The following is a 16,768-nucleotide window of genomic DNA, read 5'->3' on the forward strand; positions in this document are numbered from 1 at the left end:
GAACACCATGACGCAATGGACCAAAGGAAAAACACCATGATTCGTTCCAAGGCATATGCACCAGTAGTCTGTAGTTCGATATTTTCTCTTCGTGGTAAGAGCGAGAGTTAGGACTTAGGACCCAGGAATCAACTTAGTAGAAAAAAGTAATCGTCAGCAGCTGAACCTTAGGATCATGACGGCGGATCCAAGACACGCGGTGGTGTGGTCTTCGCTGCCGCGGCCGTGGCTCGCCGTCGAGGTGCGGGATCTGGGGCGGGACCACTCGATCGTAGCCCCGCGCAGACCGACTCTACAGCCGTTGGATCATCCTTGGTCGGCCCAGATGTACGCTCGGTAGGTATGTATACTCCACCGGTACGCCGAGTGAGGTGTCTGCCCTCGTAAGCCATGTCACCTCGGGCCGCCGGCGACCGCCGCGAGAGCGAGACCCTAGCCAAGGTCTCCCTCTCGTCGGTCTCGGCCGCCGCGGCGGAGGTCTCCACCTTCCCCCTCGACGCCCTCAAGACGCGCCTCCAGCTCCACCGCAGCACCGGTGTTGGTGGCGGCGGCGGCGGCGTCGTACGCGTCGCGGGCGAGCTCGTCCGCGACGGGGGGCTCTACCGGGGCCTCTCCCCCGCTGTCCTCCGGCACCTCTTCTACACCCCGCTCCGCATCGTCGGCTACGAGCACCTCCGGTCCTCCCTTGCCGGCGGGGGCCGGGAGGTGGGCCTCCTCGAGAAGGCGGGTGCTGGGGGAGCCTCCGGCGTCGCCGCGCAGGTAACATGTCTCTGTGAATATCAGATCCGTCGAAGTGCTTTGCTCTTGTGCCTGCACGGCGGTGTGCCATTCGGCTTAGCTAATCAGGGAGCTTTTGATCTGTGCTATGATGGAGAAATGTGATCTCCTGAACTAGATTGAGAACTTGGTAATATTAGGCTTTCAAAATAGTAAATCTGAAATCATGTCCGTTGGAGAACTGAGAGAATGTATCTCTGAAACTAGCATGGCTGTTTGGATGCCGTAACAAAGCTATTCATTTTAAACACTGCTAACCATCGCCATTCTTTTACATACTCCCTCTGTAAAGAAATATAAGAGCGTTAATGATCTATAAATGCTCTTATATTTCTTTACGGAAGTAGTGGTGTAAACGCTCTTATATTTCTTTACGGAGGTACTAGTACGTATGAAGAAGTGTATTAGGGTGTATCTTTTTCATTACAACTTAAATTCCAAATATTGCCGGCATTCCACCTTATCCTCATGTGATGACTATATTTGGTAATACCTCCGTGACACATGAAGCCACAGTGGGGTCCATCTTGGCTGTGGCATCAACCTCAATCATGTCCGTTACATCGGCTGATAATGCTTCAATGAACTATAAGATTGTGATCAAAACTTGTAGTGGACACGGTGCGTGTCACACACTCTACTTCAGTGTGACTAGGGACTAGGGATTGCAATTCACAGTGTAGGATTTGGGACTGAGGTCCAGGGTACTCAGTGATGCCCCATCATGGTTTTTTTTTTGAACCGGGCATAACCACTTTCCATGAACTGAATAACGGAAATACACATCAAACTAGTGTCAACAGGGGATGGGAAAGGGGAAAGCGAGTTCAACGCATCGCCGGGAAACCCACCACAGGAACTCCCCTATGAGATACCTGCTATGGGGCGAAAACCCGACGACACCCAAGCCTCACAAAAGAGCTACGCAGAAAGTTCAGGGAACAGGCTCCACACACGAGCACTCCCAACACTCACGCAGGAGCTGAGGACACACACAGTTTAATCCAAAAGGAAGGCAATGCCTAGCAGAAAGCTAAAGTAAACCCTGCAGCAATATGAAAGATGACGCTGCTGTAGCTCATCGATCAGGTCGCTGCCCAGTCGTCCGTGCCCCATCAGGGTTGTGAAGTTGCTGGATACAATATTGTTTGACTAGCACTCTCATCCAGGCCTCAATCGTATTCCTCACTGCTGGCTTCACAATGGGCAAATAAGTGTGAGGTGCGGTGTTTCTGATGGCCAGATGAGAAATTATGTACGGATTTGAAACAGTATCATCTAACTGGACTAGTCAACATAACCCCCTCCCCCTCCCCCTCCCCTGAACAGTTGGCAGTTCATCACTACTTGTATGGTTGTATCCCTGGAAAAATATGTGATTTGAAGAAGGAGAGACAGCCAGTGATGAGCATGTTATAGTCCTTCTGATCTGGAGTCAGAGGTGCTACCATTGAGCAGTGTTATAGTTATCTGCTAGATTTAGAATCATGGTCTCTTAACAAATGTAAGTATTGCCCTATATATTGCTATCTAACGCAATAGTTAATGTGCCTCCTACTTTGCAGTGCAGGTGGTGGCAAGCCCAGCTGATCTCATCAAGGTAAGGATGCAAGCAGACAGCAGATTGTTGGCCCAAGGCATCCAACCTCGGTATACAGGGATCTTAGACGCCTTCACGAAAATCACCCGTGCAGAAGGTCTGTTAGGACTTTGGAAGGGGGTTGGTCCTAATGCCCAGCGAGCATTTCTTGTCAACATGGGCGAGTTGACCTGCTATGACCAGGCAAAGCATTTCATCATCCGCAAGCAGATCAGCGACGATAACTTGTATGCTCACACACTAGCCTCTGTTGCCTCTGGTCTGTGTGCGACTACATTGAGCTGCCCAGCGGATGTGATCAAAACCAGGATGATGAACCAGGGCCTGGAGGCGAAGGCTCTATACAGGAATTCTTATGATTGTTTGGTCAAGACCGTCAAACATGAGGGCCTGACAGCATTGTGGAAGGGCTTCTTACCTACATGGGCCAGGCTTGGCCCCTGGCAGTTTGTGTTCTGGGTTTCCTACGGAAAAACTCCGACAAGCATCAGGTATTTCTTCGTTCTGATAGTGCTGGCTGAGTTTTCATGCAAGAGGCATACGGATCAAAGACACTGTTATTTCTGAACCTTTAGGCTGTGGCTACGTATTACTGTGCCCTTGTGCATTTACGTTTAAATTGGGCCTGAACTCTGTATATCTGATGGTGCAGCAGCCAGCGCATAGATTTGTCATCCCTTACAAATCACATTTTCTCATTTTGGGTGCTATTTATGCACTCCCTGTTCAGACAAGAATTCGAAAGCTCGCCCTTTTGTGTTCATGTGCGCACAAGCAGTCATCTTGCTCTGCAGAGCTGTTGCAGATGGTTGGTATCTCTTGCACCACAATATGTGTATGTGTGCAGACCAGGTCGCTTCTGTCCAGTTCTTTTGAGGAGCTCAAGTGGATCCTCGGAGCCATTTGCCAGGGCGATGTACCTGCTCTATCATCTTCGTAGAACAGCGACTCATGAGCATTCGAATTAGATGCAGGGAGGAATCTAAGTCGTTGCGGGAATCCGTTAAGCATGCGCATAAACAAGGAGGTAAATCCCGGTAGGCACATAAAAATTACTCCCTCTGTAAAGAAATACTCCTACTAACTACTGTACTAGTGATCTAAACACTCTTATATTTATTTACAGAGGGGGTACAACCAATTCAAACACCCTTACAAGTGTAACACAGACTGAACTGTAGTGCTGGGCAATTATCAGCAGTTCCTATGGCCATCTAATTGAGCAGCGTGGAGGCAAAGAATCCATGCTTTATCCTCTTGCCCATATTGTCAAAATCTAGAGACAAGGAAAACCATAAATTTTGCCAGCTGGAAGAGTGAGCCGTCACGTCATTCACAAGGAAAACAGGGGTACAAAGAAATGGTGAACATGTCCTGTTTACTCACAGCTAATCCTTAGGTGTTAATTACAGTATTGAATCATGGAAGATACGGCATGATTCTGACAGGGAACGGGCCGAGTGACCTTAATTCAGATCTGCCCAAAATGAAATTCAGGATCTCACAGCTAATCCTACTTGACAAATACAATGCCGCGGCTATGTGTCACACTTCTATACGATGGATAATTTACATGATGGCTGGCTGACCTTAGAAGAGAACAGCCGTTCTTAGTTAAACATGCCTTTGGCCTGAGAGAAAGCCCACTGAACATGTTGGTACCAACAGGCAATTCCCTTTGCTCCATAGCATTACAAGACGAGTATCTTGTGCTTTGGCTCTTCAACACAGGTCCCTCCCTCCCTGTCAATCCAGTTGTTCATCTTACATCCTAACTCCATGATAATACATCTAACAGATCAACCATTGCAAGAATGCCAAGTGTCAGCTATGCATCGGTCTTTCGGAATATCGTTAGATGGTTGCTTCAAGATGACTCTTGCCCTCGGTTACTACTCGCTTGACCCACTGTTTCTTGAGGAGGAATCTGCAGGTATAGCAAGATTTATTCCAAATGTGGCTTTCAACCTCACAAATAGCTCACAAGATGGTGGAAGATATAATACCGCGTGAGGGCCGCTTTCCCTCCATTGCTTCTTTCTTTTCCTGGCAACTGTGACAAAGGAACGGACCATCCCAGGGACACACCTTTCCTGGCTTTGACAAACCCTCGTGTATCGATATCCCTTGACCAGACTCTAGCTCTACTTGACAAATTGCACATACAAAGAGCTTGAACATATTTCGGACTGGATACTCGGAGTCTAGCCTGCATTCACCAGAAGTAAAATGTCAGCAATTAATAGACAATGACAATAAAAAAGTTTGAATGAGACCCAACTGGTAAGGCATTCAGCTTCATAAGGTGTTTCCACATAGAGCGAAACAGGCGCTTTGCTTTTCTGCTTGTTTGCATTTTCATCTCACCCCTGAAACTCTAGAACCGCTTGAATTACAACCTCAAACTATTGAAATATCCACTTTTTACCCTCAGCTGGTTCCATGAGTAGTTTTGGGTGGCAGGCCGTCCAAGCATTGCCATGCCACTACCGTGGAGAAACAAACACTACGAGAACAAGCAATATAAGACAAACAGAACCATTGGGATAAAATAACTTCCACAAAAGAGAAAATACTTAGAAGCCAGAGAAAAATAGTACAACAACAAAGCCGTTCAGTCCCAAAGAAATTGGGGTAGGCTAGAGTTGAAACTCGTAAGATCTCGAAACCAAGTCATGGATAGCTAACTTCCACGCAATCCTGTCCATGGCTAGTTGAAACCCTGTCCATGCTTGAGAGAAAAAAAGGCAAAGGCAAAGTTTTTTTTTACGATGTGGAAGTGAGGTTGCAGACCTGTGGCATCCATGTGGGCCGCAAGGCACTTGTGAAACCACTTGAGGTGAAACTGAAGCATTTCAATAGTTCAAGGTAGTATTTTAAATGGTTTTAAAGTTCAGTGTTGAAAAGTGAACTTTCGCCATAAGTTTAGGATTGGATGGTTGACATTTCTTTCTCTTTTGATGTTTGTGTCAAGTTCTGGATGAACACTATGGTTGGGGAGTTTGAGTTGTCCCGTTGTTGTCAATCTATGGTGGAACCCAACAAGGCTTATGGCAAAATATGGTGTTTTCACGAGACATGACAATTGTTGCCAATCAAACATCGAATCATATTTTTTGACAAAATAATCTTGAAGGACTGAATCCAAATATTTAGCAATGCTACAAAAGAAGTATAGCGTCCTACAATAATAATTGTCGAAAGAAGACTTGTTGCCTGGTTGATAAAATGTAATGCTAGCCAAATATACTAAATTAAACACAAATGTAACATGTGGTACCCAATCACAGCAACACCTGTACCAACCTGACTTCAGTCTAAAGGGCTATGCCCTGTTTCATTGAATGGTAAGGTGTTATATAGTAGAAAACCCATACCCAATGCTCAATCGAAATGATATTTTCTATTAGATGTATGGCATCGACCGTTGTCACAGAATCTAACAGAACCTGTGTTCCAGCATATACAATTTCAGCCTGCAGAGTAAGGTCTCTTCAGTTGAATATGACAAGGTGTAACTCAGGTGACATCTTCAGCTCAAATGGTATGTCACATGTTACCAAAAAGCTAAACCACTGCTAAACTCAGGTTTCCCAAGTACGAGTTATTGTTTAGTCAGGAAGCTTTGGGTTCACCATATAATTGTGTGTGAACTAGTATGGATCCATCGACACAATGGAGAAAGGGAACATACCATCTTAGCAGAGATGGGCATCCATCCTCAAAGACTTCCTCCACCAAGTCGGGCTCAGAAGTACGCTCCGTATCAGCACGTGATAATGTGTCTGATGTTCTTTTTCTGATGAATATATTTTTCAAAAGACTAAAGCCATTCCGTGCCTTCTTTCGAGAATGTATAGTGGATTTCGGTTTTTCTGGCGGTATTATGTCAATAACAATACAAGTTGTATCATCCCTTAATCCTTTTGCATCCACTGCTTCCTGCAAAAGATCAACAGTAAATAACAGTTTTATTCTAATGCACAATGACACACGGTACAAACTGAGGATTCCAGGTAGTGTGCCAGAAATGAGGGGTTAAGTGGCTGTACTTTGACAATTTGATCCGCTGCAGCCTCTGGAGGAAGCCCTCGTGCGCAACTAAAAGCCATTTCCGCAGTCAAGGCATCCCAAACACCGTCACTTGAAATAATTAGACGACCTCCAGCACTAGATAGCTGCAGCAAGCATTAGAAGACATTAGTATTTCGAAAATATGATTAAAAAATCTTCAGAAAAACACTTTATTATGCCGACTTTTCACACATGGGTGCAGACAAAACTTTTTGCAAAATGCACCTTGTATATTTCAAAAGGCAATAGGGATTTTGTGTAGATGTGCCACATACATGTGCACTTGAGAAACATCAAGCAAAAATATGAACTATTGTGAACCACAAAAATCTGTACTGCTACAAGACACTTGGTATGTTTGCAATATGTCATATCTTTTCTGTACAAATACACAAAATAGAACTAGGATTTTTTTTCAGATGGTGTTGAATTTTACAGGTTGTGCTTCTGCAATAGGTTGCAGAAGCACCCATGTCTATCAAATTTACACAAAAAGGACATTTCACGAAGTGACAAGAAAATAAAGATGACAAAGACAACGAGAATATTCAGACAGTAGAACTTCTGGTGCCTATCACTTTTATTGTGACGTTTTGAATTTGGTTCTGTATAGAACAGACATGAAGAATTTTTTACCTTGATCTGCTTCACAAAAGGAACAGGAATGATAAATTCACCAACATCCTGATCACCAATTGATCTTGATAGGCATAAACCTCCTGGCCAACATCTAAGGGGGCCAATCTGGTTGGGCAATAAAGGAAAGAAGGGTCAAGCTAAAGGTGTGAATCAGACCTATTAACACAATTATGGTTCAGGGAAACATGAGAAAATATATATACAACATATGTAATCGGGATAATGTGCAAGCGCAAAGTTTTGAAATGAACCACCGAACGGTGAACACTCAACGGCATGTAGAGTAAGGCACTCATTAAAATTCCATAGGTACACAAAATATGGAAAGAGTGGTTCTAAACCAAAATTAGTACTTGTATAATAAGTAAGTCGATTCATTAGTCCCCACAGATTAAAATTACAAAGAAACTATCGAACAATTAGAAAGGGGCGAATTTGAAGTAAACAGCAAGCCCTGGTCGCCAAATGAAAATTCCACGCTTAATAACTTGCTACAAGTCAAATCAGTCGCTAACGGATAGCAACACTTTCGTAGCTACATCTTTCCAAAGTCATCAAAATATAAAGATTCAACTTTAGAAAGTTCCTTGGCTGCCAACACGTAAAATAGAGGGAAAAACTTGAGCAGAAGCAAAAGATGAAGAGCAAAACCTCAGCTCCACCAACAATATTTAGCCTGCCAACTTCACCTCCACATTCTGTTACACGTCCAACTCTACAAATGGAAACCAAAAAGTGATAAGAAGCAGCGACATATATTCATGAATAGAGCAACGGAATTGATGAATTTGTGATATAGTATAAACAAATCTTACTCCTCCCCGCTAGCATCAAAACGATGATCAGCCGACAAGTAGTAAATTGAACCCTCTGCTTCAAGGACACATCGAGAATCACCGACGGATGCGGCGGTCACAACGGAGCCGTCGATTATGACGAGCGTCACGGTTGTCCCCGAAGAGTGCGCTGAAAGGCAGGAGTGGACAAACAAGGTTCAGCACTGGTACTACTGCACCGGTGTACCAGGAGAGCATGGACATGCACAAATTTGAATTGATGACCTCCCAACTGAGGTGGGCATAGAGCTGTGTGTACTTGTAGACATGGCAGTAATTGGTGGTGGTAGTAGTACTACACTAGGAATGGAGGGTCTTAATTAGCTCCATGTATAAATGGTCGCAGGGGATTTGACCTCTTGTCTGGAAATCCTTGTCGGTCTTGACGAAGCCGGCGACGAGCGCCCTGGGCAGCGCGGCGAGCCACTCGTCCCTGGTGAGGTGGGCGGGGACGCAGCCGAGCACATTGGCGAGGAGCCGCTCCTTGGCGTAGACCGCGGCGGCGGCCCCGTTGTGGCCGTCGAACATCTGCAACCAGGCAGGCACCTGTCAGAGCAGATCACCGGGCGAGATGAACAAGTGAAATGCAGCGGACGCGTGGGGAGGGGGAGCTTACGGCGAATGCGGAGAAGGAGGCGCCCGGGTGGCGCTCGCAGCCCTGCTTGAGCAGCGCGTAGTCCTCGCCCTTCCTGGCCCGGGCCGCCTGCCCCGCCGCGACCCCGGGCCGCTCGCCCCCCGCCGCGTCGGCCCGCTCCGCCGAGGCCTCCCGCAGCAGCAGGTCGGCGAGCGCCATGCTCCCGTGGCGCCGCCGGGGCGTCCTCGCCTCCGCCACCGCCATCGTCGCTCAGATCCCCGCCGCGGATCCTGCGCGCATGGCAGGCGGGCAGGCGGGCGGGCTAGCTGGGTGGGCGAGAGAGAGCACGCGCGCGGGACGGGTCTCTGGGTCGCGCTGGCAGGCAGGCAGGCAGGCAGGAGGGTTGGCCTGGCGGTGCGGTGCGGTGGTGGTGTGGTCGGGTAGCAAGCGGCCCCGAACCTTTCCGCTGGCTTTTTTGCCTGGGCGCGCGCGAGCTGTTGCTTTGCGGGATCGGCGAGGGTGGTGGGGGTGGGGGGGCCGGCACTCACATGGGGCGCGCCGCTCCGGGAGAGAGAGAGAGAGGAAGACGACGCGCAAATCCAGCCCGCTCCCACGCGCGCCGTCCCCGGCCGGACAAATTTATTGCGCGCCACCAATCAGGTCGCCCTGCCTTGCGTTTTTAACGGACGCGCCGCGGCAGGCAGCCAGGTGGGCCGCCTCTGGCTCTGCCGTTATCACACCACGAGGTCCGGCATTTTTCTTTTTCCTTTTTTTTTTGGTAGACAGAGAAGAGAAGAGAAGAAGGCGTCGTCGTCTACGTGCCCGATCGTAGTCCCGAGTGAGTCCCGTGAGTATCTACAAAAACGAGTTTGGACTATGCATGGTTGGATCGACATAGGGGAAGAGGACGTGGAAAAGTAGCAGCAACAGGTGGCTGCGACCTTGATATATTCTGAAATTGGCTTCACCAAAGTACCCCACTTTAGAAAATCTTATACCTAAAGTTTGTATGTGCGACCATTTGCTTGGAACTTCACCGGTGTGAGTTCCCCGTTGGCTAAGAGCATGTACAACCGAACTTTGCAAATCTGGCCCCTCAAACGTCCGCGAACGCAGACAGTAACCGGTCATGCCTCAAATTAGCCATTCTACGTTCGTCTCTCATATTTCAACCCTTAGATTCATAGAGAGCATGGTAGCGGGCAATGTGTGCCATGGCCTCCTCCTCCAGTGGGTCAGGCGGCGCTCTCGGTGGATGGTTCCTTTTCTGTTCATGATGGCTCTGAAGCGACTGGTATGGTGCTACGACGTCATGATGGTTCGGTCATCTTTGCTGCTTATAGGGTTTTATTCAGATGCAATGATGCTCTTGAAGCGGAGATCCATGCGCTTATGCAAGGCATGGCTTTAGCTCTCCAACACACAGAACTGCAAGTGATCGTCCAGTCAGATTCAATTGAGGCTTTGTCCATCTTATCAAATGAGAATCTCTCACGTTCAGCTTATGGGCACTTGGTAGTTGAGATCAAGGCCCTGATGGAGGAGAGGGGGTTTATTCCCCAGAAGATTTGTAGGGATCAAAATAGGGTAGCAGATTGTCTGGCTAATTGTAGTCGTACTGCTGTTTGGCTTTAGAGAGGCCCTCCATGTATCGAGGATCTCTTCCCAGTAGATTGTAATCCTATAATTTTGAAATAAAACTCCTCTTTGCCGCAAAAAAAAAGACTCATACAGAGCATGCAAAAAAATAAACCCCTGCGTGCTACTATTTGGCGCCGACTGGACGGGCGGGTAGGAGGGTTGTGGCTCATCCTCCTCCTGCTCTACCTCATCCATGTAGGCGAGCATCTCCGCCCCCTCCGCGGCCTGCTGCGCCTCCATCTCTTGCCGGCGACGGCGTCTGGCCTCTGCAGCCGACCCCGACCGGAGGGAACCGAGGATGGCCTGCTGCTCCGCCTGCAGATCCGCATCGCCAGCGTCTCCCACATCCTCTCCTCCTCCTCCTCCAACTCCTCTCCCGGATCACTACATCCGGAGGCAGCTCCGCGGCGATCCAGGCTTCGCACCTAGCCCAGATCTGCTCAAGGAGCTTGAGCCGGCGCTCCGACGTCAGAAATGGCTCGCTCCTCACCCAGTGGCGTGGGGCATGGCTACTAGGCGGACAGGTGGAGTGGAAAGTGGCGGCGGCACCGGATAGGTGGAGGGAAATGTGGATGGATGGTAGGGTTTCGGTGCCGCCGATCGTCTTAAATAGCCAAGCTAGGCACTACGCGGCCCGCCGGAGCTGCGCCACATGGCGCCAGCAGTCCGATGGAGGAGACGGGCTTCGGACCGTCGGGTTCCCGGGCATTTCCAGGTGGGTCCCCGCCGTCAGTCCGACGTGGCGGGCGCGCCCATATCTATCTCATGTTTGGGCTGGATATAAGGGGCGCCGATCAGCCCGGGCGTTTAAGACCTGTTTGAGGCATCCGTCTGGGTCAAAAATGAAGGAAATATGCCCTAAAGGCAATAATAAAGTTGTTATTTATATTTCCTTATATCATGATAAATGTTTATAATTAATGCTAGAATTGCATTAACCGGAAACTTAGTACATGTGTGAATACATAGACAAAACAGAGTGTCCCTAGTATTCCTCTACTTGACTAGCTCGTTAATAAAAGATGGTTAAGTTTCCTAGCCATAGACATGTGTTGTCATTTGATGAACGGGATCACATCATTAGAGAATGATGTGATGGACTAGACCCATCCGTTAGCTTAGCATTATGATCGTCTAGTTTTTTGCTATTGCTTTCTTCATGACTTATACATGTTCCTATGACTATGAGATTATGCAACTCCCGAATACCGGAGGAACACATTGCGTTCTATCAAACGTCACAACGTAACTGGGTGATTTTAAAAATGCTCTACAGGTGTCTCCAATGGTGTTTGTTGAGTTGGCATAGATCGAGATTAGGATTTGTCACTCCGTATATCGGAGAGGTATCTCTGGGCCCTCTCGGTAATGCACATCATTATGAGCCTTGCAAGCAATGTGACTAATGAGTTAGTCACGGGATGATGCATTACGGAACTAGTAAAGAGACTTGTCGGTGACGAGATTGAACTAGGTATGATGATACCGACGATCAAATCTCGGGCAAGTAACATACCGATGACAAAGGGAACAACGTATGTTGCTATGCGGTTTGACCGATAAAGATCTTTATCGGTGTCAAAACCGGCGGATCTTGGGTAGGGGGTCCCGAACTGTGCGTCTAGGATCGATGGTAACAGGAGGCATGGGACACGATGTTTACCCAGGTTCGGGCCCTCTTGATTGAGGTAAAACCCTACGTCTTGCTTGATTAATATTGATGATATGGGTAGTACAAGAGTAGATCTACCACGAGATCGGAGAGGCTAAACCCTAGAAGCTAGCCTATGGTATGATTGTTGATGTGTATATGATCTATCGACTAGCCTGGCCCTGGTTTATATAATGCACCAGAGGCCTAGGTTAACAAGAGTCCTAGCCGAATACGCCGGTGGGAGAAGTCCTTGTCTTGATCGCCAAGTCTTGTGGAATCTTCCTTGTATGCGGCAGCTGTACGAACTGGCCCATGAGTATACGGCCACGGGGGTCCTCGGCCCAATCTATTAGATCGGGAGATGACATGGTGAGTACCCCCTAGTCCAGGACACCGTCAATAGCCCCTTGAACCGGTCTTCAAGTTAGGGACGCTCCTCGATTCTTTCGAACTGTTCTTCATCTTCGATCGTCGGTCTTGAAAACTGGTTCAACAAATCTTCTTTATCTTCGATCTTGAGGATCGTCGAAATTCATTTACACATCGGGTATCTGAGAGCCCCTTTAAGTTTCCGGCCTTTACCAATGCCTTGTTATTTTTATGCCACACCTCGGGTTTGAGGTTGTTCCCGGGCGGCAGCGTCCTCTTGCGTCCGAGCTCCAACGCTGGACTGTATTCGAGGTATCTTTTACAACCGAGCACCAACGCCGGACCGCTTCCCAGCTCCAACGCCGGACTGTATCCGAGCTCCAACGCCGGACTATATCTGAGGTGTCGTAAATCACCTTGGTTCAAAGAAGTTTGAAGGAGTTTAGCCGAGCTTAATGCCGGAAATGCCCTCTATGGAGCCAGCCACTAGCGCCCGAGCTTTATGCCGGGCTGCTTCCGAGGTGGTGCACCACCCCGAATGTGGGCCGATTTTTGTGAATATTTTTTATTGGTGCAATTTATTCTCTGCCGAGATATATAGCCAGTAGACCTCAAGGTGTGTATCGGTCTAAAACCCGAGATGCACCTGAAGGATGGCGTAAGACCGCTGATCCCAGTAGCCGCTGAGACCCAGGTTGATTTGCAAAATCGGCCTGAGGATCAAGTCCAAGCTCGGCAGAATACTTCGGGGCACTAAAAGCGGCGTGCTCAGTCCTCGAGACTCGGTTGGGTGCGGCCGACCATCCTGAGGATCAAAATCTCCTCGAAAAATATATTGCACATAAAATTTTCTGCATTGGACAAGCAATGCAGTAGCCCCCGAGACACTGGTCGGGTGGTAACACCAAATCAGGGGATCAATGTGCCCCTTTAATATTTGTAAATAATAAGCCCAAAGCCCAGTAGCCCCCGAGCCTTAATGCGGGCATGGGTGGCCGAATTAAGGATCAATATCCATAGTAAAATCACAAATTATGTGTAATGACTCTATGTATCCAAGTACTTCACGTCATTAATGCTCGGATCCGCATTGTACAAAACTTTGTTGACCGACCATCGGCTTCCACCTCCTCGGCCAGTAGCCGAGGAGTGTTTGTCCTACTATATAAGGCCTTTATGAGGGCAAAGATTTATAACAAACAAGGCAATCTGGCCATACGGTTTTATAAACAAAGGTACGCAGAGAGTTATATTACTGTTTAATAGAAGAAATGTCTTCCAAAGAAAATAGTCCCGCTACCGGTTCCTTTCTTTGGGTTGTCATGCTAAGCATGATCATTAAACCTCAGCTCTAATGTAAGAGCAAAATATTGAGGATTTAGTTTGGGAGGCCAGTTAATAGCCCCCGGTAGTGTTCGGCGACAGTCGGGGCCAAGCCGTAAACACTTCGGCCAATGTTATGAACGACCCATCATTTAACATAGTCATCGGATCACTGACCAGTTTACGCTTATTGTAAAAGTCAGTTTTCAGCTTTCTCCACTGAGGTGCTTAACCATGTGAGCTGGAAGCACAATCGCAGTGGTTCTCCCTTTGCACGCCTAGCCGAACAAAACGGAACGTAGGAAGCAAGTGCAGGAGCCGGGCAACCCAACTATTGACCGAAGACACAATTCGAAACCGATGCATATATAGCAATATCTGAGAATGTTTTTGCCGAATCCCTAAAGGTGTCCAGCGTTGCACTGCGAGACTAATGCTGGAAAAGCACAAATAGTTTAAAAGTGCACAAAAGCTTGGAAAACCAAGAAACGTCAGTAAAAACATGACGTCCGAACAATATCAAGTGTTCGGTGCCAATCCGAAAGTTGGTCTTAGAAAAAAGAAGTGCTTATGTCGTGCTTTAACATGATACATCCTATCTCAAGAGTTCGAGCGGGTCAGCCTACGACTTCAACCTCCTATCCCGAGGGCGGAGTACTTCTCATCAGGTCAGTTTAGCAAACTAAACTCTAGCGGCTTTGAGAGAGAAATTAGGCTCCCCGGCTAGTGACCGCACACTCGTATCGAAAAAAGGAGTGATAAATAATAATAATAAAACTTTGCAACAACTAAGAAGAAGAACACTTATTATAAAACGACTCAAATAAACTTAAGAGCCCCCAAGTGACTTGGGTAGAAGAATGATTGCATGTACCGAAGTACTTATGTCATATCTATGTTCAACCGAACTTTAAACGCGTCTTAACCGACCGTCAGCTTCTCCCTCTTCAGTTAAGGACTGAAAAAGTGTTATGTACTCCATCGGTCGAGAATATCGACGGTGTTTCCAATAACCAGGCAATCAAGCCATAAGGCTGTAACAGACAAAGCGCCCTCAGGGAACTCATGCTATATTATCGTGAAGTGTAAGAAGCATCTTCGAAGAAAATAGTACCCCCACCGATACCTTTCTTCGGTGCTCATTGTTATTATGAGACTTGTGCAATAGATTTTTTATACTCATGAGTTCCGTTGTGTGCCGACCATCATTGAAAACAATAAGAGCGCTAGCTTTCGGCTTCACCCAGTCTGAGGTCCGGCTCGGGTGACCCAATCGTGACAATCGCAGAGGTGCTCCCTTTACTCCCTAGCCGAACAATCGAGAACGTAGGGGTAAACACAGGAGCGAGGCAACCCAGCTTGCAAATTGCTTAAGTCAATATGGTGCATATTGTGGCGTAATACACGAACAAGGAACGAAGCCGTACAAGTATAATCATATGCAAGAGGAAAAGCTTCATAAAGGAAGCCCCCAAGTAAACGAGGTATTTGAATTTATGCGTCACAAACAAAGTTTGGACAAGGAAATTTTTACACGCAACTTTTTGAAGGAAATATGCCCTAGAGGCAATAATAAAGTTATTATTTATTTCCTTATATCATGATAAATGTTTATTATTCATGCTAGAATTGTATTAACCGGAAACATAATACATGTGTGAATACATAGACAAACAGAGTGTCACTAGTATGCCTCTACTTGACTAGCTCGTTAATCGAAGATGGTTATGTTTCCTAACCATGAACAAAAGAGTTGTTATTTTATTAACGGGATCACATCATTAGACGAATGATGTGATTGACATGACCCATTCCATTAGCTTAGCACCCGATCGTTTAGTATGTTGCTATTGCTTTCTTCATGACTTATACATGTTCCTATGACTATGAGATTATGCAACTCCTGTTTACCGGAGGAACACTTTCTGTGCTACCAAACGTCACAACATAACTGGGTGATTATAAAGGAGCTCTACAGGTGTCTCCAAAGGTACATGTTGGGTTGGCGTATTTCAAGATTAGGATTTGTCACTCCGATTGTCGGAGAGGTATCTCTGGGCCCTCTCGGTAATGCACATCACATAAGCCTTGCAAGCATTGCAACTAATGAGTTAGTTGCGAGATGATGTATTACGAAACGAGTAAAGAGACTTGCTGGTAACGAGATTGAACTAGGTATTGAGATACCGATGATCGAATCTCGGGCAAGTAACATACCGATGACAAAGGGAACAACGTATGTTGTTATGCGGTCTGACCGATAAAGATCTTCGTAGAATATGTGGGAGCCAATATGAGCATCCAGGTTCCGCTATTGGTTATTGACCGGAGACGTGTCTCGGTCATGTCTACATTGTTCTCGAACCCGTAGGGTCCGCACGCTTAAGGTTTTGATGACAGTTATATTATGAGTTTATGCATTTTGATGTACCGAAGTTTATTCGGAGTCCCAGATGTGATCACGGACATGACGAGGAGTCTCGAAATGGTCGATACATAAAGATTGATATATTGGAAGCCTATATTTGGATATCGGAAGTGTTCCGGGTGAAATCGGGATTTTACTGGAGTACCGGGAGGTTACCGGAACCCCCCGGGAGGTATATGGGCCTTAGTGGGCTTTAGTGGAAGAGAGGAGAGGTGGCCAGGGCTGGGCTGCGCGCCCCTCCCCCCTAGTCCGAATAGGACAAGGAGAGGGGGGCGGCGCCCCCCTTCCTTCTCTCTCTCCTCTTTCCCCCTCCCAAATCCTATTCCAACTAGGAAAGGGGGGGAATCCTACTCCCGGTGGGAGTAGGACTCCTCCTAGCTGGCCGCACCTTCCCCTGCTCCTTTATATACGGGGGCAGGGGGCACCCCTAGACACACAAGTTGATCCATGTGATCATATTCTTAGCCGTGTGCGGTGCCCCCTTCCACCATAATCCTCGATAATATTGTAGCGGTGCTTAGGCGAAGCCCTGCGGCGGTAGTACATCAAGATCGTCACCATGCCGTCGTGCTGACGGAACTCTTCCTCGACACTTTGCTGGATCGGAGTCCGGGGATCGTCATCGAGCTGAACGTGTGCTAGAACTCGGAGGTGCCGTAGTTTCGGTGCTTGATGGTCGGGCCGTGAAGACGTACGACTACATCAACCGCGTTGTGCTAACGCTTCCGCTTTCGGTCTACAAGGGTACGTAGATCACACTCTCCCCTCTTGTTGCTATGCATCACCATGATCTTGCGTGTGCATAGGAAAATTTTGAAATTACTACGTTCCCCAACAGTGGCATCCGAGCCTA

The 16,768-nt window shown here is 47.5% G+C and overlaps 1 protein-coding gene and 1 pseudogene across 3 annotated transcripts; one reads left to right on the forward strand and one right to left on the reverse strand.

Annotated features, from left to right (window-relative positions):
- The first annotated feature begins 142 nt into the window (after nucleotides 1-142).
- Nucleotides 143-3,062, forward strand: LOC123189355 (mitochondrial uncoupling protein 3-like; annotated as a pseudogene).
- Nucleotides 3,063-3,738: 676 nt separating this feature from the next.
- On the reverse strand, nucleotides 3,739-9,065 carry LOC123189354 (probable protein phosphatase 2C 40). Of its 3 annotated transcripts, none has more exons than XM_044601750.1 (9): nucleotides 8,543-9,045; nucleotides 8,283-8,454; nucleotides 7,906-8,056; nucleotides 7,742-7,805; nucleotides 7,088-7,195; nucleotides 6,430-6,555; nucleotides 6,072-6,319; nucleotides 4,384-4,586; nucleotides 3,739-4,304 (listed from the first exon to the last, which is right to left on the reverse strand). In XM_044601750.1, exons 1-9 carry the CDS (start codon nucleotides 8,762-8,764, stop codon nucleotides 4,270-4,272), a joined length of 1,329 nt encoding a protein of 442 aa, XP_044457685.1. In that variant the 5' UTR covers nucleotides 8,765-9,045; the 3' UTR covers nucleotides 3,739-4,269. The 3 variants fall into 3 exon arrangements, 2 of the variants coding, with proteins under 2 accessions (XP_044457685.1, XP_044457686.1); XR_006495709.1 differs by lacking the exon at nucleotides 3,739-4,304 and adding an exon at nucleotides 4,659-4,883 and having other exon boundaries at nucleotides 8,543-9,065; XM_044601751.1 differs by lacking the exons at nucleotides 3,739-4,304; nucleotides 4,384-4,586 and adding an exon at nucleotides 4,897-5,853 and having other exon boundaries at nucleotides 8,543-9,063.
- Nucleotides 9,066-16,768: the final 7,703 nt, after the last annotated feature.

The sequence above is a fragment of the Triticum aestivum genome, chromosome 2A (genome assembly GCF_018294505.1).
Source record: "Triticum aestivum cultivar Chinese Spring chromosome 2A, IWGSC CS RefSeq v2.1, whole genome shotgun sequence".
Lineage (NCBI taxonomy): Eukaryota > Viridiplantae > Streptophyta > Magnoliopsida > Poales > Poaceae > Triticum > Triticum aestivum.